This window comes from Cyphomyrmex costatus, unplaced genomic scaffold (genome assembly GCF_001594065.2).
Source record: "Cyphomyrmex costatus isolate MS0001 unplaced genomic scaffold, Ccosl1.0 scaffold119, whole genome shotgun sequence".
Taxonomy (NCBI): Eukaryota; Metazoa; Arthropoda; class Insecta; order Hymenoptera; family Formicidae; genus Cyphomyrmex; species Cyphomyrmex costatus.
In genome coordinates this window covers 238,630-262,716 of record NW_017275163.1, presented here as the reverse complement: position 1 = coordinate 262,716, position 24,087 = coordinate 238,630, and the positions used below count along the sequence as shown (strand labels likewise).

At 33.1% G+C, this 24,087-nt stretch overlaps 1 protein-coding gene across 1 annotated transcript; it reads right to left on the bottom strand.

Annotated features, from left to right (window-relative positions):
* Nucleotides 1–342: 342 nt before the first annotated feature.
* On the bottom strand, nucleotides 343–21,893 carry LOC108778363 (trypsin-1). Its single transcript, XM_018545530.1, has 6 exons — nucleotides 21,750–21,893; nucleotides 8,383–8,609; nucleotides 2,805–2,990; nucleotides 1,464–1,602; nucleotides 1,217–1,324; nucleotides 343–639 (listed from the first exon to the last, which is right to left on the bottom strand). Exons 1-6 carry the CDS (start codon nucleotides 21,891–21,893, stop codon nucleotides 343–345), a joined length of 1,101 nt encoding a protein of 366 aa, XP_018401032.1.
* Nucleotides 21,894–24,087: the final 2,194 nt, after the last annotated feature.

The following is a 24,087-nucleotide window of genomic DNA, read 5'->3' as shown; positions in this document are numbered from 1 at the left end:
TGGGTACTTATAACGTAATGAGGAAAATGAACTAACGTCAATACTAATGTCGTTAGTTTATTTTCCTCATTACACTGTTCCTTTTAATTAGTACTTTTTAATACTTTTTAATATTGATGAAAGCATAATTATAACGATTTAATGTCGCAAATCAAAACTCGCAATCTTGTTTGCATTAATTTTTATGAACAATATTATATAAAATCTCTATAAAATTTTTATTTCTTAAAACCTAGCATCAGTCTCATATAAATGTCTCATCCAGATCCTTTATCGAGTAGTTACACCCGATGTTCCATCACAAATTGAGATGCATAGCAAAGAGCGTGTAATTGTCAAAGCTTAAACACCACTGATCCATCTGATCCACCACAGAAGATCCGCAACATTTGTATAAACACCGGGATAAAGCGGCTCAGCGCATTTGTATCCCCAGGATACAATTCCGTAGAGGATACCATCCACCGTAAGAGGTCCGCCTGAATCGCCTTCACACGCATCCTGGCCGCCGTGCATGTAACCCGCACAGATCATTCGATCGGTGATGCTGCGGATGTATTTATATATACCTTGGCACGTTTTTTTGCTTACGATCGGAAGCGATACTGTCATTAACATTGATGATAATTTTCCACCAACCTAAAATAGCAATTTATATTTTACAATTTTCTAAATTGAATTGATTAAAATTAATACGTCAACTATAATTTTGACTACTCTAACGCGTCTTAATAGAGCGTGTTAGAATTATCGACATGGCCATATAATTGTAGTATATAATGCATAATGATTACCCACTCCAATCTTCCTCGCAAATACGGATACCGACACCTATAGAGACTATATACAGAGCGGAGTCGATATTGGTTATCAGATATCAGCATCGAGGAATTAGAGGAGGATATGCTATGAAAGTTGTAGTTTTGCGCCAGATCGGAAAGGAAAGTCCATGGATGAAGTAATTTAACAATGGCGCCGTAATCTATACCTTTAATACAGCCGCAACGTAATTTAGTATCATTACAAATAGGACGCAGGGGATATTGATTTCTTTTTGGTCGTATATTGAATACTGCGTGGTACGATTTCCGATACGGAATAGCGCTCCTGCGAAATCTTCGAGTCGTGCTTGCTCTACTGGGCGAAATTCGCTATTATTTAGCCCCATTTGTTTTCCGCAACGTTCAAATAATGAGTCTATTCCTCGTGCACTTACCTGCATCGCGCCCCATCCGGAAACGTTCACCATAACACCATTCGCGAGCTCCGTTTTCGGAAGCTTCACTGGCTGCACTCTATCGTTAAATACGATTTCGCCGTCGATCTGAAATGAAATTTCCAGAGTGTGTGAGAACTACAGATGTTGTTATTGTCAGCTGGCGCAAAGTCGTTAACGAGCAAAAACAGAGATCAGGGCGAGAAAGCAAAAGGGAAGAAGAATGAGATAGAGTGGCCGATATTACCTCAAGAAGGGCGATATCGTAATCGATCGTCAGGAAATTGTAGGCGGGATGTTGAACGATCTTTTTAACTAAATAAAATGTGCCCCCCTCATATTTGTCGTTACTCCCTGCGTGAAGTCTGTAAACGCTCGCCGACAGACTGGAACAGAAAATGTATATGCTGATATTGAAAATATCATGATAATAAGTGCACGCTATACGTACAGCTGCGCTATGATAAAATTGACAGACCATTTGAGAAGATGCTTTACCAGATATAGGTGATCGCACAAACGTGTCTACAATTTTTCACAATCTCTTCTCTGCTATCTATATACCTTAAATCTTTAACATTTTATTTATTTTTGATACGTTAAATCTTTGAGAGAGAGACAGAGACTTTATTATTTATTTCTTTTAACTTAAACTCAATGCTGATCACTTGTGAACAAGTCAGGCATTCGACGAAATTATCCTATATGACCGATTTCTTCAATTTATGACTCTTTTATGATAATTAATTGATTATGTACTTCATTTTATCTTTTGTATAACGGTTTCCATCATTATTGTATATATCATTATGTTTTATAAGTTGTATGAATCTTATTGTTAGCAATAAATTTTATGCAATGAAGACGGCTTAAAACGAGAGTCGAAACGTTTACGTATATTTTTATATGAGAATATATGATCCAACTTTTTGTGTTTTTTGTTGTAGGTACTTTATATTATACGTTGGTTATTTATAGGAACTTTATATTCTTTGCATTTATATCGATACAGGTACGCTTTATTCTTTTGATTTATATTTTTTAGAATCTAAATTTATCCTTATTATACAAAATTTTCAACTAGTGTAATTTTAACACTATGGATGTTCAGGACGTGAACTAATACTTTAAATAATTATTCTGCTACAGATAAGAGTTATATTCAGTTTATGCGTAAAATGGATTTCCCAGAAAATATTTCTCTGTTTCTATGTTTTCTAATCGCACTGGCTCATTATCAGAGCCGTATTTACCTTCTTCCTAATTAGACATTCGCGAATTGGACACTCAAAAACAGACACGCTTGAAAAGTTGCATTATTATGAAAATTTATGATAAAGTTTACAATTTTATCTTTCTCTATCCAAATTTGTATACTGCTGAAATATGCAAGAAGAAAGTAAATACATCTCGCGATAACGATGCTGCGATTATATTTGGCACTTAATGAGGAGTATTAAATTAGTTGGAAGACGTTTCAAAGATAAGAATAAATGTAATTAGTTTAAACGTCTTATGAAGATTCAGGTGTTGCCTTGTAATGAGATAATGTGATACCTAAGAGGGAAAGAAATATGTACATATATACCAGACGCAATGAGCCGCCGTGACAACCCATTTATAGTTGACGATGACGGCTCCACAAACGTGCCGTGAACCTCGCTGGAGGCTCAATTGATAAGGATGCTGCTTTATGTCAGTTACCGTACCTCTTGTGATCCGAGGGTCAAGAGGGATAGCTGGTCGCACTAGAAAGGATGCTGTAATATTAAATCTGATGGTAGAATTTGTCTTGGGTCACGCCTCAGCAAAAAAGTTGGCCCTACAATACGCTGAATACATAAATCACGCGAAGATTTGGTTGACTTTATTACACGCGACTGTATAACCTCTTAAACTTTTCTCTCTGGAACGCGTTGGATAATAAAGAATACGGTTAAAGAAGTTCCGCTATAACTTGTACTGATTTGACTTTATCATGCTCTATTATTCATCCTAGAGTTCTAAATGTCAGATAAGTTATGTTGTTTACGTCGTATATGAAATTTAAAACTCTTTCTAATATAAATATAAATATAAAATTCAATAAACATATACATATACAAGTGAAACCACTTGGAATGGTTCGCTGTGCGCGAGAAGGATGTCGAAGAACGAGATAGAGAGAAGCTGAAATAATTAAACAGAGAAATTAACAATAATAATAATAATAATTTCTAATATTCTATCACTAAAGAAAATTTCTGGTTGAAAATAGACGAATCAAAATTTTCTCGTTAAATTTATTATAGTTATCTCAACTAGAATTCTAGTAGATTTAACTAGAAAATTCTGATTCGTGTTCACTTTCCACCAGAATGATTATTTAATCTCCAACCTGATTATTTTTCTCAGTGTAAGTTTGAAATATGCATATATCAAGGTTGTTCCTCCTCTTTCTTATTTAATTAATATAGTCAAATTTCTTCTAAATGATTGATGATACAAAAAAAAGTTTTAGATGAAAATGGAACTGTTTCGAAGGGGATGTATTTTGGTCACGTTTTTTTTTTAGTAATGTAAGTAAAAGCGTTAAAAAGATAAAGGTCACATATTTCACGATAATAACTTAAAAATTACATTTTTTAAGTCACTTTTTATGTCACTTTTACAGTAAAGAACAGAGATACGATTTGTAAAATTATTTTAAAATATATTAAGATAAGATTAAAGAGAATTATTTTTTGTTTCACTTACCCATGCCTCCGACAAATGAGAAGTAGGAAATAAAACTTCGTAACATCTTACTAGCATACAGGTATGCGCACTAGTAAGTTACGTATACTCATTGACTTTTATATTGCAGTCATGTTTCTCACATCTGGCGAAAACTTCTTATCACATGTCGACGCATTTTATTCGAGCGTTACGTAGAATAACATAATTGTTAAAGAAGGTCACGCAGAGAGACACAGATAACGAAATATTTTTTTTTCATAAAATGCCTATATTATTGCAATACAAGAAAAATCCGTATTCGCTATAATAATAATATAGGCGATAAGATATCTTTGTGTGTACACATATACATATAATACGTATAGAGATAAACAAAACAATAAGACTGTATTATTTCTTGTGATTGATAGAATTGGTTGAATAGAAAAGTCTTTTACAGTTTGTGCAGATGCTTATTTGCAGACTAATTAATTTCTCGTAATTATGGTAATAAAATTTTTGAGAACTCTTTTCGTCCGATTTATTTTCTCAACAGCTAATATAATTATTACCAGATTCCCTGTGTATGTGTGTGTATATAAATTTGAATCTGTACGATTTATCGAGAAAAAACAGTCAATGTTACACATTATTTGCAGTTCCTATATAGAAGCGCTTTTTCCAGTATACTTTGCCGAGTGCATATATTATATTTGTTGTTGAATTTCGCTACGCGGATTTTACTTTAATTTTTATTTATTAATAGATATTTATTAATAAATTTCTTATTAATTAGTGAGAGAAGAAATTGTAAAACGGTAAAGAACTCTTTTCTATTTAATTTAACTTTACCAGTCTATGAAAGATAATACGGTTTTTATTACGCATTCTTTATATACCATATGTACACGCTTTTGTATCTTTTATTTTATTTTTTATTTCCTTTATACTATTTTATTTTATTTTGTACGTGATAAATAAATATAATTTTTAGAAATCCGAGTAACATAATCAAGACAATATTAAAATAAGTATGCGCGTAGATTAAGTATAGAAATGTTTGCACAAGTGCTTAATCGAGGTGATAAAGATAAATTTATCTTGCAAAAATCGTGCAATACACGAATAAAGTTTTATTACTTCTTGTTAAAACAAAATGTAGGCCATAATACAAGTAGATAAAAAGTACTTACTTTGATAACACATTTGTTTTGTCCATCAGTTTTTAGTAAAATGTCCCAACATATATACATATATTTTTAGAATAATATTATAAATTATGTACTGTATATAACAAATTTTAATTCATTATTAAATTTAACGTTTTATAATTATATATATATATATATTTTTTATGCTAAATTTTATCGTTAATGTTTATGCAAACATTTTGCAACGATCAAAAACCAACTAAGAAATTTCCATTCAAAAAGATTGATTTAGTTTGATATTTCTCGTTACTGAAATTTTAACATATTATTGATTGACGGCTAATTAATTGAAAATTCACGATTTCAATTAAAGCTTACCCTTCTGTATGTATCTTCCATATCATATCTATTTCAATTAAGCATTTGGAATTTGAATATGGACTGTAGCGGTTTTCAATATATCGGTTATGAAATTCTAATAATTCCATAGGTTCATTGAGCCAGAAATATATCATTTTCATACTTATCTATTTTTAGTTCTCGGCAGAAATTTTGACCTATCGTTCGTTAATTAATCGCCTATTTATAAAACGATTGTGTAATAACATAGTACAAATTTTAATATTCAAATGTGATATAAATATTATCAACTTTGTTTCTCGAAGCAAATATATACGAAAAGTCGAAAACTAATAAAATTTAGCCTTTATAGATTTTTAATTATCAAAAATTTCCATGGAATTTTATTCGAAAAAGATTTGAGAATTAATTTTTTTTAAAGTTACACATTTTGTAAAATAAAAAAGAATATGTATTCTTAATATACATATGTTTCATTAATATTCTTTCTCTTTCTCTATCTCTCCATCTCACTTGGTTATATTTTCTCTTTTTAAAATAAATTATTATATATGATGATGTTAGCTTTGAGTGTTAATCCTCCCGATAGCCTCTCCGCAAATTGATTGATGATTAAAACTCAAATTTCCTATCCAATTTTTCAATATTACCTCTGAGTGTAATCGATGTCTACTTATACGCGATATTTTGAGAACTGTTATAATATGAGGGATGAAGAGTGATGCAGCGAGCCGCGCTTGTCGACATCGTCAGCGACTGCTGTCTGACGATTAACATATAAATCAAACTTCTGACGGCAGGCTAGCTCCTTCTCATGCTCAAATTTACTCCCAGATTCTCCTGTTATCTACTCTGGATGCGTATGCGCCGCCAGCCATCTTGTATACTGTTCTCTCTCCCCTTCTCTTTTCCGAAGACGCACTGAAATGCGCACTGAGTGCAAATGTTGAAAACTGAGAATTATTGAGGATGTATTTTCTCTGTTCAGCCGAATAACCAACGTCGACGCCGATGGTAGCTCAAGATGATATCCACATTAGTGCTAGTGTCGGATTATTTTTTCAAAACGATCATCTTATGAACTAGGCATATACAAATTTTCAGTACGTAAATATAGAAAGAAACTTTCATGTCAAACACAAAATTACATTTCAGTAATTTCAAATTTCAAATGTATACGTTGAATATTTGCGCAGAGATATAATTTGTAGACAAATACTTGTCTTTGGCCACACGCGCGCGTGTAATTAAATTTTACCCCTCTAGAGCTGATGCTAAGTCTATTGAATTTATTCAATCAATTCTTTATATCTGCAAATTATTAGGTGCGTTCAACAAACACAGCGGTTGAATGAGCGTTCATTGCAATTAATATATTTTTCTAGATTTATCACGGATCTGAAGGTCTACTCCAATCACAGGCAATAATTACTGAGCGCTTATTCAACCATTATGTTTGTATCCATTTTTATTAAAATAAATTTAATATTCATTGTTTTTTATAGAGTTATGTATATTATTTTGGTTCCTTGAAATTAATTAGTGCTTTTTAATCAACGTGAATTAAGTAGATCTCGCAGACCTATCATCAATATCAGTTACAGAATTTGACATTAACATCGAAGGGTTAAGAGAAATCAAAAGTAATACAAGATGTATAACATTTCTATTTACATAATACACAGCTTTTTTTTAGATTAATATCAAATCTTATTGGACCGTGAGAATTTAAACCAAATGAATACCGATAAAATCTAGCTTGACCGTTACAGCATATTCTCATCAGTATTCATTATTTTTTAGATTAATTGACCATTGTGGTGATTATAATAATTTGATGATTTTATGTTTTTATGTGTGATATGTATATGCCACTGCCGGGCGTGTTTTCGAAGACTAGTTCCACTTGGCAAGAAGCCTACGGGCGTAATTTGGAAGGAAGAAACTTAACATTCTCTTGTCTCTCCAGTATATCTCGTTCCGAAGCCGTGATGAGTAGCCGAGGTGGGACGAGTCCTGGGTGCCGTAAGTCTGTCACGCAGGACTAACGAGACCCATCCTGGGAGGATTCCCTGTCTGGACACCCGTACCGTAGTGTACTTTCTCCTTTGCCTGTTCTCCTATTCTTTCCGCTTTCTTTTACGTACCAAGCGTCGCGCACACATCCAAGACGATTACTGCACACCCGGGACGCGCGTTGCAATGGCATATGCAATTTCCACACTCTTGCCGCTCGTAATTTATCAGCGGCGAGAGTCGACCGTGGAAACACTGGAAACGCGCTAGAAGGTGGAAGATCGAGAAACGAGGATGTATCCCACCGAGGACATGCGTCTTGCTGTTTCTTCACGTCAAAGTAACAAAGAGAGAGGGAGAATTGGCTTTTCCGTGAGATGCAGCCATTGCGTTTCGACGGTAATCGTGAGTGCAGTCCGATGGAGAAAATATTGCGAGATATTTGAAAGAAGGCGTGATTGGCAAAATGTGATAAACGCTTCAGAAACAAGTCTTCGATTGTTCAAATATAAAATTGAGATACAATATAAGGTTCCACAGATAAACCCACAATACAAAATGATAGAATAAAAAATGTGGTCCCGACACTTGTTGTTCGTGTGTGGTATAAATACATGTATTAAAAAATATAGATACAGACATTTGAACTCTAATATACGCGTCCTCTTCAGTGTATAAAACAGTGATGAACAATCTTTGATCGTTGCTCAATGTGAACAATCTCGCAACTTCGACTTATACTCGAGGTTGTTGCAATTTTTATCCGTAAAGCGGGATACATTGCGGCAACGCAACGGTGCCTTGTTTCGCTACGCACCGACGGTATATCCATCGCGTGCGATGCTGGCGCGTACCAATTAACAATTAGCGATTTTGATAACGAGCTGTAGCATAATTCGAATTAGCTCTAATCGAGTAATTCCGCGCTCCGCCGGAATGCACTTTCCATGCCTATGTACCCTCGTATTCGCCCCGTTGCCTAGTTGCTTTAAAGCCGCACCTGTACGTACGTCAGCCACATAATTGGCTTTCGCGATCGTGCCGAAGTACTTGAAGGCGCGAGGATTGCGCGAGAGCTTTGTGTGGCAATTTGGATTTTCCGTCGTTCCTCGCCCGTCGCTTTCGTCTTTGCCATTCCCATCGCTTCCACGGAGCTTGTGCGTCTTACCCTACGAGTAGATAGAAAAGCATTCGAAAGAGCGGAAAGTCGGCAAACTAAAACGTTTTTCTTGATAGGATACGCCGAGTTTATGGTCCCTCTTTAGCTCACATCAATAAAACGAGCACTTAATGGAAGTCAACAATTCTTATACAATTTGACATCATTTGGTAACATTTAATAAACCATTTAATAAACCTTACCATATTGTAGACTGTGAAATGAGATAAATTTTATATCTCACCTCGAATTTGAAATCGTATATATTTTTCAAGATGTAAAAAATTGAATACAATCAATAAAAAAAATATAGATTTTATATTTATAACTTTATAATTATAACATTATCTAATATAAATAAAAGTAAATCGATATTATTCAAATGACACTCCACTTTACGTTTGAATTTATTATTCGCAGCGGCATTTTATTACCTTTACAGGAGAAATTTTTTAACCGACAAAATAAAATAATATGAAACGTGAGCTTCGTAATGTGTCATCGGAGAATTTATTAAAATTCAAGTATTGTTGTAATCTATTAATCGATAAAGCGAATCAAGTGGACGCTCGTTAGCGCGAGCTGCACGGAGTCGTAGTTAGGAGGACTGTCTGGCGAATGGTTAACAAGGAGTAGAAAAAGATGACCTTCCAACATGGCCAGACGACTAGGAAAGAGCGTCGGTTTACTCAAATGAGGGTGAAATAGGTAGGACGTCGCGCGGGACGCGCGGTGCAGAGTATGGAGTTGTAATTACACCTGCATGCATCGTTTCTACGTACATTATAAATGGCTGTGCATTATGAATGAACTGCCGGACGAACCCGCCGGATTATCCTCCTGAAAGAATGGTCCTGCTATCCAACGTAAATCATACCCACTGGCGTCGTTTTGCACCACCGACGATGTTCTCCAACCAGGGGGATAATTTCAGCATCGGTAAGCGCGCAAATGCAGATAATAAGCGGCTCCGACATTTTCCCAAGTATCGAAATTCTTCGCAACGTTTCTTATAACTTGTATTTTGCAAAATAATTAATTTACAGAGAAAGTTTCTGCTTCTCTTTTTTTTTAAAGAACATTATAAACCGTTTATGAGGGCTTAAAATACACTGGAAAGATATAAAAAGTGACAAAGGAAAGAAAAAGAAAAAGATTTTCTGAAAAATTCAAACTTACAACATATGCTACATACATATATACATATACTTCGTATATCTTGCAGCAAAGTATGCAAGACATCATAAGTCGAATATATTTAAGGAAAATTTGTAGATGTAAATTATTTTATGAATTATATCATATATAATTATTTTCTCTCTCTTTCTCGTTCGTAATTATTTTATGGTGTCTACAATATGTCAATAAAGTTAAGTTTTGATACCGACGGCTATTTGAAATTAGCTGTAATTTAATATAAAATCTTGCAGTTATGCTCACAATAGCGTATTTCATAAAGATTAATTAAAGTTAAGTATAAGTAGCAAAGAACTTATATTGTTAGTATAAGATGTCGAGATCATATAATTTCTGAACTATAACGATTAAATCAGAAATAATTTTCATCTTAATGTAAAATTTTCGACTCTACTTGATATTCAGACTGTGATATACAGAAAGGATGGCTTTAAAGTATTTATGAAAGCTAAATGCAGATCCGAAAATAATTTCGTTGGATTATCAAAATAATTATGTAAGACACTCAGACTGGAATGTCAAAACTTTTTGCAGCATTGCTTATCGTGCTTGAGATTTCTATGTAATTATTTTGATGATTCAACAAAATTGTTTTCAAATCTGTAGCTATATCCAAATTTTTAGATATAATGCTTCACGATAATTCCCCCGTGTAGTATGTTTGTAGCAGAATATCGTGAATTATTACATAAACATTAAATAATATAAAATAAAAAGGGGTAAAGAGCCGACAATGTAACAAAACCAAAAAACTTTAATTCAAATAATAATATTATATAAGAAATTAATACAAAAAGAAATAATGACTCGTTATATAAAAATAAACAAATGATGTCAATAATAATATATGAAGCTACAATGTTCAACAGATGGTTCGACTCCGATCGGTCATAAATATTAAATATAGAGAAAATTTTCTTACTCTTTTCTCTTTTAACTATAATTTTGATATAAATTCAATGTTCAATTTGTTATATAAATATTATCGGCACTTTTTTAAATTTAGGTAGCAGAAACACGATAATAGTCTACATATTTCACCAAAATTAATATGAAAATGTAGCAAAACATGTTCAATGCCAGCGAGTTTCATTTGAACCAACGGCGACGGTTGGCACGCGGTCTTGATATTTAATTGTTATTGCAGCGCACGCGGCGTAGGACGGCCTGTTATTTATATTAGAGATTCTCTAATAAGTGTCTGGACATGAGAAAGCCCCACATTTGATTGGCCCTATGTTTTAACAATTCCTGAAAGAGAAAAAGAGATAGACAGAAATAGATAAAAAGATGATAGACTAGAATGGAAAAAAGAAAAAGGTAGTAAATGTATGTTCCTTTTTCTCACGTGATTTTGTTAAAATTGTTTATTGCCATTGGATCTGGAGAGCGATACAATACATGAATTGCTGGATCACATATTTCAAGTAACACAAAAGTCATGATTTCGTGCATTTTAGGAGATTGCGAGTCGTGTACGATTAATATCGAGAGCGCCATGCAAAATACTGTGCATCGTTGTACTCTATTAATTAGTTCGCGTGCGATCGTAATTAATCGTGTTTTACCGGGTGCTGTGTTAACTACATAAAGAAATTAAGAAGTGAAAAATGAAGAGAACGATGGAGAAGAAAAGCAGCACAGGAAACCTCGAATTTCGACGAAGCAATGTTGAGAGATAGGTGATTCAATATTTATGTGCGCTTATTGTTTATTTCTTACAATAGTTATTTATTTTTATTTATTTTAATTATTTATTCAATTAATTGTTAATTATTTTAAATAAGAATTAGAGTAAAAGATATAAGTTATTCTATATTATTTAATTAAATTACACTAATCACATAAGTGTAAAAATATATTTTATCTTATATTTTACAATTGTATATATTTAAAAATGTTTTTTCAAGGGAAAAATGGTACAAAGAAATATCGAATAAAATATGTATTAAAAAAATTAAATTATATATTCATATAACTACACTGTCATTTCAAATAAACAATAAAAATAATCGATATGATGCATAAACGTTATATTCTATTTAAAGTTTTAATTTTGCTACAATTTGGAAAACTTAAGAAAAAGACTTTTATATAACTATATAATTATTACATATGTATATCTATGTATGTAGAGAAAACAAATTATTACGCATAATAATAATCTTATTTAACAATAATAATAATCTTAATTAACACTAATCAATTATTCACACTAACAATATTTGAATCGCACTGCACGTACAGTAGAATCTCTTTATATAGTCCACCTCTTTATAGTCACGATCTCCCAATAGTTCACAGTCGACCTCCGTATAAGCACACGTTTGTAACCCACGTGACGCGTTTCCATGACAACTGCTTGCGCACTCAGGGTCGTATTTTTAGCGCTCAATTGTAACCTTTAGGGATAGTCTACCACTTATATATTAATTATTTTGCATAATTGTTAGTTGCTTAATTATTTTTAAATGTAAACATAAATCAAAAGAGGAAGTGTTTAATAATAAGCAACAAACAACAGATAATTGAGAAGATTGCTTCCAAAAATTAAAGATGTGGCAAGAAAATATGGTATCTCGTCAAGTTGTATGTCAAAAAGCTTTCTTACTAGAAATCTTGTGTTAGTCACATTTCAGCAAAATACTGGTCCTACTGTATTGAGAAGAAAATTAATCTAGTTTCCCATTTTTGTTATAATATATTATTTAAAAAAAATTTATTTGGTATAATAAACAGTGATCATATATTCATTTATTGCTAGATTAATTTACAGTAATTATTAAAACCAAGTTTGCAATAAAAACGTGTTAACAAACGCGATTTTAATATTTTATTTTTTTATAATAAAAGAGTAAAACGATATTTGATTTTAATATCGTGATGAAAATATACGTTATCAGAATATGCGCTTGTCAATGCAATTTGTTTTAAACCTTTATTGACCTATTCTGGATGAAGATATTACAATTTACAGTGATTTTTACTTTAAAAATGAAAATCGATTCTTGGCGTAAAATTAATTTTGTTTTCTTTTTAATCGACAATATCTTGTAACTATAATTATACAAGCTAAACAATCTTGAATTTATTTGAAGTGACAAACTTTTATCTTTTAAATAACACAAAGATCATCTGTCTTCGATATTTTTAATATAGAGATATTGACGATTATATTAATTCATTATTCGATCTAATAACGAAATAGACCAACATGCGTACATTTGCGTTTGATGGTAGAGCGTACCGTGTTTCAAAGCGTTTGTACTATACATGCTTTCATACCTGTTTTTTAGCGCACCTGTCAAATTATATGCAAAAAGTAATAAAACGCGCAGCATTTCTTTCTATAGCGCGCGTGTGCTGGAATTTCAAAACATAATAACTGTACGAAAAATTGACATATCGACATGCAACAAAAATTGATCTTTTACATGTTTTGCATTCTGTAGATGATTAAGTTGAATATATGCGTTTTTCTAATGACATTTATGTATGTAGTGAGAAAAATGTTGGATTATAAAATATAAGAATGTAGGTGGTATGTGTGTGCGTGTGTTATTTTTATATTTTAAAACTATTAAGTAACAAATAACTAATTATATATAAATTCTATTCTATGAAAATATGTATTCTGTTGAAATTTAAATAATTAATTTACAGAGAAATATTAAGAACTTTTTAAATATGTAAGAAATGAAAAAAATATTTATCTTTTTTATAAGAAGTTGTGTTATAATATAAAGAATGTCAATGATGAATAAATTCTCTAGTATTTAGCAAAAATATCAGGAATTTAAGAAAGTAGTAAAAAATGGTAAATAAAATTAAAAATGCACTGATATATTACCCGCTATTGATTTTTATAATTCAAGCCTGTTTTTATTATTTAGGAAGATTTGGTTTTTTGATTTTTTACATGCATATATTACATGCATATATCACATGATGTGCTGATACTGAAATGGCTAACTTTAAATATAAATAAACGTTATTTAACTTTTTGTGTTCGTACGAATTGTTAAAGTTAATTATTTTACTCTTTTGAAACGTTAAATATAAAAGATAAAATTTTTATCTCCATTTTATTATTAAAAAATTAAAATTAAATAATTATTTAAATAAATATTACTGAAAATTAATTAATTATAAATTAAGAGTATCACATTTTTTCTTAAAAGTAAAATAATAAAATCTCATGAGTAAATTAGCTCATATTTTAATACCTTATCACCAATATAAAAATATAAATTTTACTATTTTATAAAGATTAATATTCAACTTCCATTTGCGATTGTATTTTAAATTTGATCAACCTAATTAAGGCGTTATTTATAAAACTGTAACAACGTTGCAAAATTTGCATATTAATATTATTAAAGCACTTAAGATCTGTTTTGACTAAAAATAGCATTATTATTCTTAATTAATTAATATGTACTCTAACCGATCTAATTTTGAATTATAATTGTTTATTATTTTAAATACTCATTGAATTACATTATTTCATTTAAATCGTGTAATTAATTAATTCAACGTTTCATTAAAAAAATAGTATAAAATACAGGACTCTCCATATAACAAATAAAACAAACAATGTAAAGGCAAATGAGAGTCAAACGAGAGATATCATCTCAATAATAATATATTCAAAACTCGCTACATTAATATAAGAACATAAACTAAATAATCGTGAACTTAATCGAATTTAAATATTAAATTTATTTAAGCTCATTATAAAATTTATTATCCGTTTTTGTACATATTAACGAAGCTTTATATTGCTCGAATTAGGAAATCAATAATAATAACATTTTCAATCTAAGACTCTTAATTGAATTTAATCATTTTTGGTGAACGCTAATGAATCTATAAACAAAACGTAAAATATATAATGATAATCAGTTTATCAAAATGTAAAGAACAAAATATTCGACATAAATTAATTCTATAATACTATTTAAATAATACATTGAATAACCGGTGGCAAGACAGGTGGCATGTAAGGTTCGGCAAATTTTCATTATGCACTTGGTATACGTCATACACTGCATCATATGTTTACAATTAAGAAGATGGTGGCGCTATTATTCATGTCCTGACAATCGAATAGGATAGATATCCGAATGAGCGGTCTTGTATGCATGGGGGGGGGGGGGGGCAGAGCGGAGCTAGTTGTGATACTTTTTCTTTAAATTCTTATAAATCTTCACACAGTTATGATAGATTAATGATAAATATGGTGGATAGATAAATGGTACAATAATAACTCATATTTAAAAAACAAATTTGATGTTTATTAAATGTTTCAATTATCACATAGATAAAAAAGAATATTCACCTAATAACACTGTCTGACAAATTTAATCGTTTTTTCTAGACTACGAACGGAACCATAAGTGATCCTTATAGATTTTTTGTCGCTAAAAACGAATCCATAAATGAAATTGCTCTAATAGGTCACGTTTTTGAGATATTTCAGCTTAAAAGTATCAAAAAATGTCATTTTTTATACCTTAATTAAGTTCAATTTTCTCAAAAACCGGACGTGATAGAGCAATTTTATTTACGGATTCGTTTTCAGCGATAAAAAATCTGTGTCACAGTGTAATTTTATTTTTAATGAAAACGGAAAACTGCACGTATTTAGGTATGACAGTCAGACATATATTATTGTATTAAGCTCTATATGTACATTATAGACATATCTATTATATATAATTATTTAAATGTTATAGTTATTTAAATAGTTATTTAAATATTTGTATTTGCCCAGCTTGATTCTATATTCAACTAGCTCTTTTCTACCTTATATACAACTATAATTATTATATCTCGAAACGCGACGCAATAATAAGAATGCTGTGCGGATAGTATAAAGTAATTTTATTTTGATACAAACCATTGAATTATTCACCTACACAACAAAGTTATCGAGGTTCACATGGACATGACTCGTGAATACGTCGTGATTTTGGTGCTTCGTTGCAAAGCAAATTTCTCGTGGGATTTATTTGTATGTAGCAAGAATTGAAATATTAAAACGTTTCATTGCGATGTATGGTACATATTTACTTACAGGACAATTATTTTCGAAAGAGCGTACTAAGTAATACATTGCATATTTCTATAAAGTCATCGGTTTAGAAAGAGAGATAGCTTGAATCATATCGCTCTTTCTCTTTTTCTTTCTCTCTCACTCAAGTATGAATTTGAAAAGAGATACTTATACTAATAGCTCCTTTCTTTCTAATGGAACATAGACGTTAAGATCAAAGAATATGCAGTTTATTACGTCTATAAATGCGTTCGGAGAGATGCTTTTAGAGCTATTTGTACTATTCTATTCTTGTTTCATTCTTGTCTAACGAACGATGAAGGTAGAATGACACAAATAGTGCTAATAGCGTCTTTCTGAACGCACTTATAATTTAACGCATTCTGTACTTATCTTACTTCTCAAATTGAAAATAATTTGATTATTATTATCACATAAAGAGGTCATAGTATAATCGTGTAATTTGACATTTGAAAGAATCGTGAATATGATTTTAGTAGTGTTGTGTCATTTAATTATTTGTAATTTTCACAAAATTTATACCCCTAAATTATATCTCGCGCGCGCGTGAACGTTTGTCTCGAGTATATATTTTCGGCTCTCTCGCGCTTCGATTGGCTGCCTCGCGTTGTATCCGCATGGTGTGTATCAGTGTGAAGTTGTCGACGTTCAAGTTTCTCGGGGAATAGCTGAATTCAAGTAGGACTGCAGAAGCTATAACACATCGAGCGTTTTATCTCAGAGTGGAATAAAGTATTGGGATTGTCGTATTATGACAGTTTAGTTCGTTTTCGATCGTGTTTTCGCGAGTGTTGCCTCGTGAGTATACGACGATCTCTAGATGGAACTTGAGACGAAAACGCAGTCTAGAAGCTTCGTCGGCAAGACGTCATATTGGTGAGTACCTTTTTCCATTAACCTAATCTAACAATAAGATGAAGAAATGAGACTGCGAATAGTACGGTTAAATATAACGTTTTATATATCCATTGCTTTGAAATAGCTACGACGAATTATTATAACGACGTTGACTTGGCAAGGAGTTTCCTTTTTCTAGTCCAATTATTGGACTAATTATTGTCTATTGAATGCGACGATAACACAATCGTTTCTTTCAAGCGTATATAATAGATGCCTTGAAAAGTAAAGCCCCATAGAAAAGTCCTGAGAGAAAAATGTACTAAATTTTAATAAATTTTTATTTGAATAGTGCCAGTTGAATAAAGATATATTATATTATTATTTATACCTTTTTTTCTCAACAAAACAATGTGTGTTGTTATAAAAAAAACTGCTACTTGTCAATAAAATGGTATTTAACAAAGATATTGGAAAGTTTAGAAAAGTGATGATAAAAATAGTAAAATAAAATTAAAAAAGAAACGAATTGAAACAAAAATGATGACAAGTTTAATTGTAAATTATTGTGATAATAGCAAGTTGATACAACTATACATGTTATAGCAAACAGTAAAGTGCATTAAGTGTAAAACTGAAAGATTAGTGAAATATTAACAGCGACATAAAAAATAAAATACAGTATGTTTATCAATTTCATCTCAATATTTCATACTGCTTTTATTTACATTTATTGATAGCTTAAATTATTATCATTTGAAGCAAAAACCTCAAAAATCTAATAAATTTTAAATTGCAAAATTGAAAATATTTTACGTAAATTATACTAGAATAAAATACATGTATATACTAATATTTTGATGTAAAAATGTTTGCAATTTTGTTAGCATAATATTAACATCATACATTCATAATTATACGATGATACGTGTAATGAGGACATATAATAAAACGTGTCAAAAAGTTTATGGAAATGATAGACGTATTATTCCATGGCGTTTTACTTCTCATGTAACATTTTAAATCTTAATGGAGTGTACTATGTATGTGTGTACATTCAGAGGCACGTAAAGCGTTACGGCCGAGCAATGAATTAATTACGTGGGTTAGTCGTTCGCACTCTGAGATAGAATCGTGCGAGAGAAATTCGCGAGCTCGATTTAATATTTCACTCGGAGCCGCGGGGTGCGAATTTCTCGCAAAACCTCCGCATGAAGCCGAAATGTACGCTCCGTGTCGCTCTGTGTAATATCACGTAATATTATTTGTAATAAAATTTAATTAACCGCACACAGAACTGCGGTGGCCATTAGCACTCGTGACTTCTGCATAATACGACCCACTAAATTACAGTTGGTGCAGCGAGTGCCACGCGACGCTCGTTTCTCTGTTCGCGGCGGACGTCGCGTCGTGTCGCATCGCTCGCGGAATTGGACACGTCGACACCATCGGCGATCAACATCGCGACAAATGTAAACGAGCGACCGCGGCCGTCGCGCCGTCGAGCGGACCTGTCGTATTTTTCAAACTTTGCCAGTAAAATTTCGGGTCCGCGGTGGCTCTTGGTTCCGGCGAGCACGATATATCAATCCGTGTGGCGCGGCCTGCATGTCGGTGATGAAACGGCAGGTCGGGCTGTATAAAAATATTGGGTGCAAAGCAATTTGGCGATGACGCAATCGTACAACTGCGCTACCACTAGTGACCTATTTCGGGGTCGTGCCATACGAGAGCTAGGATCCCGCAGGGATGACTGATCCGCGTATAGTCATTTGGGCTTAGCGAATCCACGGACCCGAGCTCATCGCATTGCGGACACCCATATACATTTACGCGACACGCAACACACGCACACAGACGTAGAGGCAATGTACACGCACGCACGTAACTCATATGTATTTCCGTAAATGATAATGAAAATTGAAGAAAAGTAGGAGCAAAGGGTAACTTAAGTTAACAAGAAAAAGAATAAGAACAAGGAAGTGGCGCGGTTTATCTCCGTGTCTTGATACATTGTTAAATGCCAGCGTTTCGTGAACGTTGCATTTCACTTCATCAGGGTGAGAAGTATCAGGTTGCTTCTCGCCCTGATGAAGTAAACTGCAACGTTCACGAAACGTTGGAATTTAACCATGTATAAAGACACGAAGATAACCGTGTAACTTCCTTGAAGAAAATATCCCTGGGAACCTCAAAAGTATTATAGAATAAGAGTTGTAATTTCTAAATGTGTATACTGAGAATGTTATTTAATTGAAGATATTAGAGAAATTGAAAGAAGAACGAGAACTATGACTATTATACTGAATACGCCTAAATTTAAAAAGCAATAGAATTTACATATAATAATATAATTAATGTGAATTCTCACGGACTCTCCAAATTCAAACAATAAACAAAATAATTCTTCAAAGGCGAATGAGATCCAAAGATTGTCATAAGTATAAAAATTGAGAATCATTTAAAGATATTTAGATCAATCATCTTAACTATGCTTATGTCGGATATTAAAGACTTTCAAAATTAACACATATACCATGATATCAATTATGAACCTTCCTACTTCGCATACAATTCAAAACAGTTTTGAATTCAAAACAGTTTTGGATCTTGCAAGACATAGTTCGTCTGATCTGTTAATTGGATGGGACTCACTTGCTAGATGTAATGATCATTTATGGAATATCTTTGACTGAAGATGACTTAAAATAAGTCGAAACGTTTTGAAGATTTTATTTGAATAAATAGATTTTTTAAGGATCCCATTACTTTTTGTTTGCGACCCAATAACATCGCTTGTACTCTCATTCGCCTTTGAAGAATTATTTTGTTTATTGTTTACATATAATATTTGACATAACATGCACGATTTTAAAAAATTTAAACGTTAATTTCAAGAACCGACATTTACCTATATATTATAATAGGCATGAACGATATTTAAAATTTAATCTGATTAAGGCTCATACTCGCGGCCTACTTGCGGTTGTCAACTGCACACGTAATATCCGTGCAATGAAATGTTTCATTGAACAATGCTTTAGTTGGTAACTTTAAGCGGTAACTCTCGACGAGCTCGCCGGATGCATAACTTCCCTAACGTGCCGCGATGGAACGCGTCCTGCGGTCGGGTCACCTGTTAAGCACAATGCTTAATCGAGCTCCGTAAGTGATTAGGAAACTCTGAGAGGGAAACCGCCAAAATAATTAACATCCGCGTTTCGGCGCGCGTCGACGGTGTTAGAAACGCTAAACGGCATGTAACGTTATCGAGCGGGTAAACGCGAAGCGGACCCGCGATCTTGCATTAGCGCGCACGAAAATTCAACCTCGTCTCCTCTCCCGCTCTTCTCACCACGGAGCAATTCCATCTGCACGTGAGATATCGCGGCTTGCGGTCCAGATCTTAACATATATAACTTCCCCATAGAGATCTGTTAGTATTCGAACGTGTTAAGTCCCGCGTTCTCTCTCCGTTTGTTCCCCGTTCGACCGATGCGATGGACGGTTGAGGTCAGGGCTAATTAAACTCGGCCAGAATTGGGTTTCACGAGTCGTATTAAGCGTCCTCGTCACAAGGATATTTGTTTCGGTGCAATGGCGGTGATGGCGAACAGAATGCCACCGTTTAGAGGATTCGCCAGATTTCCTTTCGATGAAATCCGTGTAATGTAGTTGACGAGAATTGCATTCATTGGTGTTCATTAGCTAATCCCTAGTAAGATGTAAAGGTATATAAACTACTATCGTAAATCGATTCTGTGCTGTAAAACGAGAAATGTAGATAAATTTGATGTAATCGCAAGAATGACTCTAACACATTATTTAAAAGATCAACCGGCTTTGATGTTGCTAGGGCACGTATCGCACGTGCGAACCGGACCTTTGCGCGCGTTCAAAGGGTTTAAAGTAAGAGTCTCTTTCAACTTTACTCATACTCTGAGCATTTATTTCTACAAAGAGGATAATCCGCTGGATTTCAGTTGGTTATTGCTAACTGTACGCGAAATTTACGGTAATCCCTACCCGTTGGCACAAGGGTCTCGTTCTTAACACCAATTTAATGCTACCTCTTCTATCGTTACCCGCCACGTTAAGTCCGTAACGCATCTATAAATTATGCTCTTTCAGTATTTTGTTGCGTTTGTTCGAAGAAATACGAGATGATGGATCCAATATGGCAGACAAAAATGCAAAAATATAGTCGGATTTGCATGAAAATTGCTTCGTGGAGGGTCCAACGGCAAAAGGGTTAAACGCGATGAAAATCGTGGCTGTGATTGTACATGCAAATACCTTCGTCATTCGAATACGGTTATTATAAAGGCGGAAAGATGTTGCATATGGATTGGAATCATCAACCCAATTTCCAATACCAAATACCGTTCTGATGGAAACAGTGGAGAGAGGGATATGAAAACGCGAGTAATGGTGAACGAATGATTTTCGTAACAATCGTTAGTTCTCCGGTACCTTCGATTATTATTTTACATATCTTCCTGTCCATTATTATTCCATGGAGATGCGATTTTTAGCGAAGCTAAATTCAATCACGGTTTGTATATTTCTCCTATCATAAATTCGCCCGTATGTACCGCTGTATATGTCCAGAATTCGAGATTGAATAACGTTGAAAATAGGAGAATCAAAATGGGTAAAATCGAAAACTACGAAGAAACAGACCTTCCGAGGCGTTTCAAAGATTCATGGAATAACTTGTGTATTCAGAATCTTTTTCTCTGTAAATAAAATTTATCGTAACGCTAACAAAAGTCTCTTCTTGTTACTATTTATTGAAAATGTTTATCATATCGCTGTTTATCAAAGAAGGAAATTCGATGTCGTGAATAACTAAGTACACTCAACAATTTATTATGAGTGTACATTTTCAAATATACATGAATCCACGCATTAGATGTAATAGATTATGAAACGAGGAATGAAAGCGTTGGAAAATGTTACTATTACGAAGCGCGGCGAGCGCTCGCAACATTTCTTCTTTCGTATGTATCGCAATATATTTATCGCACGGAATACGTGCTCACGTTTAAGCGAGGCTGCTACTGGATAATGAACGTTCCAAAACGTCCCAAATTCCGGATGCGGGGCGAACACTATTTCCGCCAGGGGAGCAACAATTTCGTGTGGTTTTATATCACTCGCCGCCGGAGTCAGCGCCATGCTCGTGTATCGTCTTCAACGTGTGCCACATGTTGAAATGTGCATACGTTCGGCCGTTGCAACACGTACGGCTAACCTACGTGACAGGCCGCGCCGCCTTCGTTCGGCATTTGTTGCTCCTCGCCTTTGTCGCTTGCAAAAGCAACTTTGTGAAATGCGTAATGCGTTCTGAGTATTCTCTCTCTCTCTCTCTCCCTCATTAATTTGAAACATTAAAATATAGTAATAATTTTTTTATACAACATTTTCGTTATGGAAAATTGTAAGTTTTAAATGTAATGTATACTACGATATGTAATGAAGGCACTCGATGTAAATCATTTATTATCACTTGAATCTATAATTATTTTATATTAAAGTGAACAACGTTACAAGATATATTTTCGTTGTTCACCAGTGCTCTTAAATTTTCACCCGGTTCGCATTTTTCGGCTTTCCATTTCGATGACAGGCCAGCCGTGCAAATTAAAAGCGCGCAGCGTGGGCTCGCCGCGGGCAAACAATTTACCGTGGTCGCGACGAAATATTTGCTTCCTCATAAACAAACCCGGTGATCCAATTTGTGCGGGATGCATTTAGCTGGTTTCGACGCGCCGCGTAAGTTGTCGATACGTTATAGCCGTGAATGTTAATGAATCATCAAAAAGAGACTAAAAGGATCTGCCGCTGCGATTTTTTTCGTGAATTTCATTATCAATACATGTTTTCATTTGTTATATTTAACGATACAGAAAGAACGAATTTTATTTACAAAATTAATATGTTTTCATTATTGGTTATTTTCTTATTGGTTGCGTTTTTCACACGGTCTTAATATTTAACAAAATTTAATATTTAAATATTGTAATGTGTTTTAGTATTAACATAACATTTGTATGCCATGCATCAATATTAATTTTTAGGATTACATTTAATTCAATTTAATGGAACACTGCGTGAAAATAGGTACTTAATGTGTAATTAAATACTTAATGCAATATTTTGTTTATAACTAATGATTTCTTTTATAAAAATCTCCAATTTTTAATATCGCAATGAGAATCTTTATTAAACACCATAAATTAAATTATTGTTATTTAAGTTTGTGTGATAAATCACTGAGTGAGATGTTTGGAATAACCATTATTTTGTTATACGTAAATTATAAAAATTTTCTTACTTTTTAATTTAACAATTGCATTATTCTAATCACAAATGTTGGTTAAAATAATACAATTTTTTAATTAAAAGATAAGAAAATTATTGTAATTTACGTATCAACAAAATAACGGTTATTCATACTGAATATTTCTCGATAAAGACATCTTTATCGATACACGAGAAACCATTTTAAACGCATAGTTTAGTGTCAGACAGAATTATCCATGATTTCATCTCGTTTAAATCTTCTTGATTTCGATTAAAGCTTTTATCCTGCGCTTATACTGCCCGATACGTATGTACTATAAAAGCAGCGCAGCGTTACGTATTTTCTCACGGGAGACTTGACGAAGCAGTCAGTAAGCCGCAAGAGAAACGAGTTCGTAAATCCGAAAAAGCATGTTGACACATCGGCTGAGCGCCGATCATGCCGCAGCCGTTACAATGCAATACTATGTATCGGGTATCCGCGAATCATGCAGTACGTACACCTCACGTGTAACGCATCACACGCCACACATACGCCACATAGATTACACGTTAAGCCAGCCGATAGGACTCTAAGGCGAGATGGGCAACTGAGTCCAGCGTGCGTCACGAGGCGACACATTCTCGCCATATCTTAGAACAATGTCAGCAATGTAAATTATCAAAATCTACATGCAATATATATTTGATGCAACTCAATATTAATCTATCCAAATATACATGAAAAGAATATTTTTATATTATATATTAAAGCTTTTAATTCAACAAGATATTAGGTTTCTTATTAGTGATCTCTTACACAGATTGGAAAATAACCACGAATTTGATTAGCAAAATATAGCTAGATATAAAGCCATTATTTTACAAAAGATGGTATTTGAAGTAATATATATTAATAGACGGGACTCTGGTTGAAATATATAATATAAAGTGACACTGAGCGTTTACCGGATATTTAGTATTTACCATTATTGGCTAAAACATCTCCTACCTAAGAGTTATCCCTCGCCATTTCATCTGTCGCCCTGTCCGACTTTTGTAGCATTTGTATGTGTGTCGCTCATTT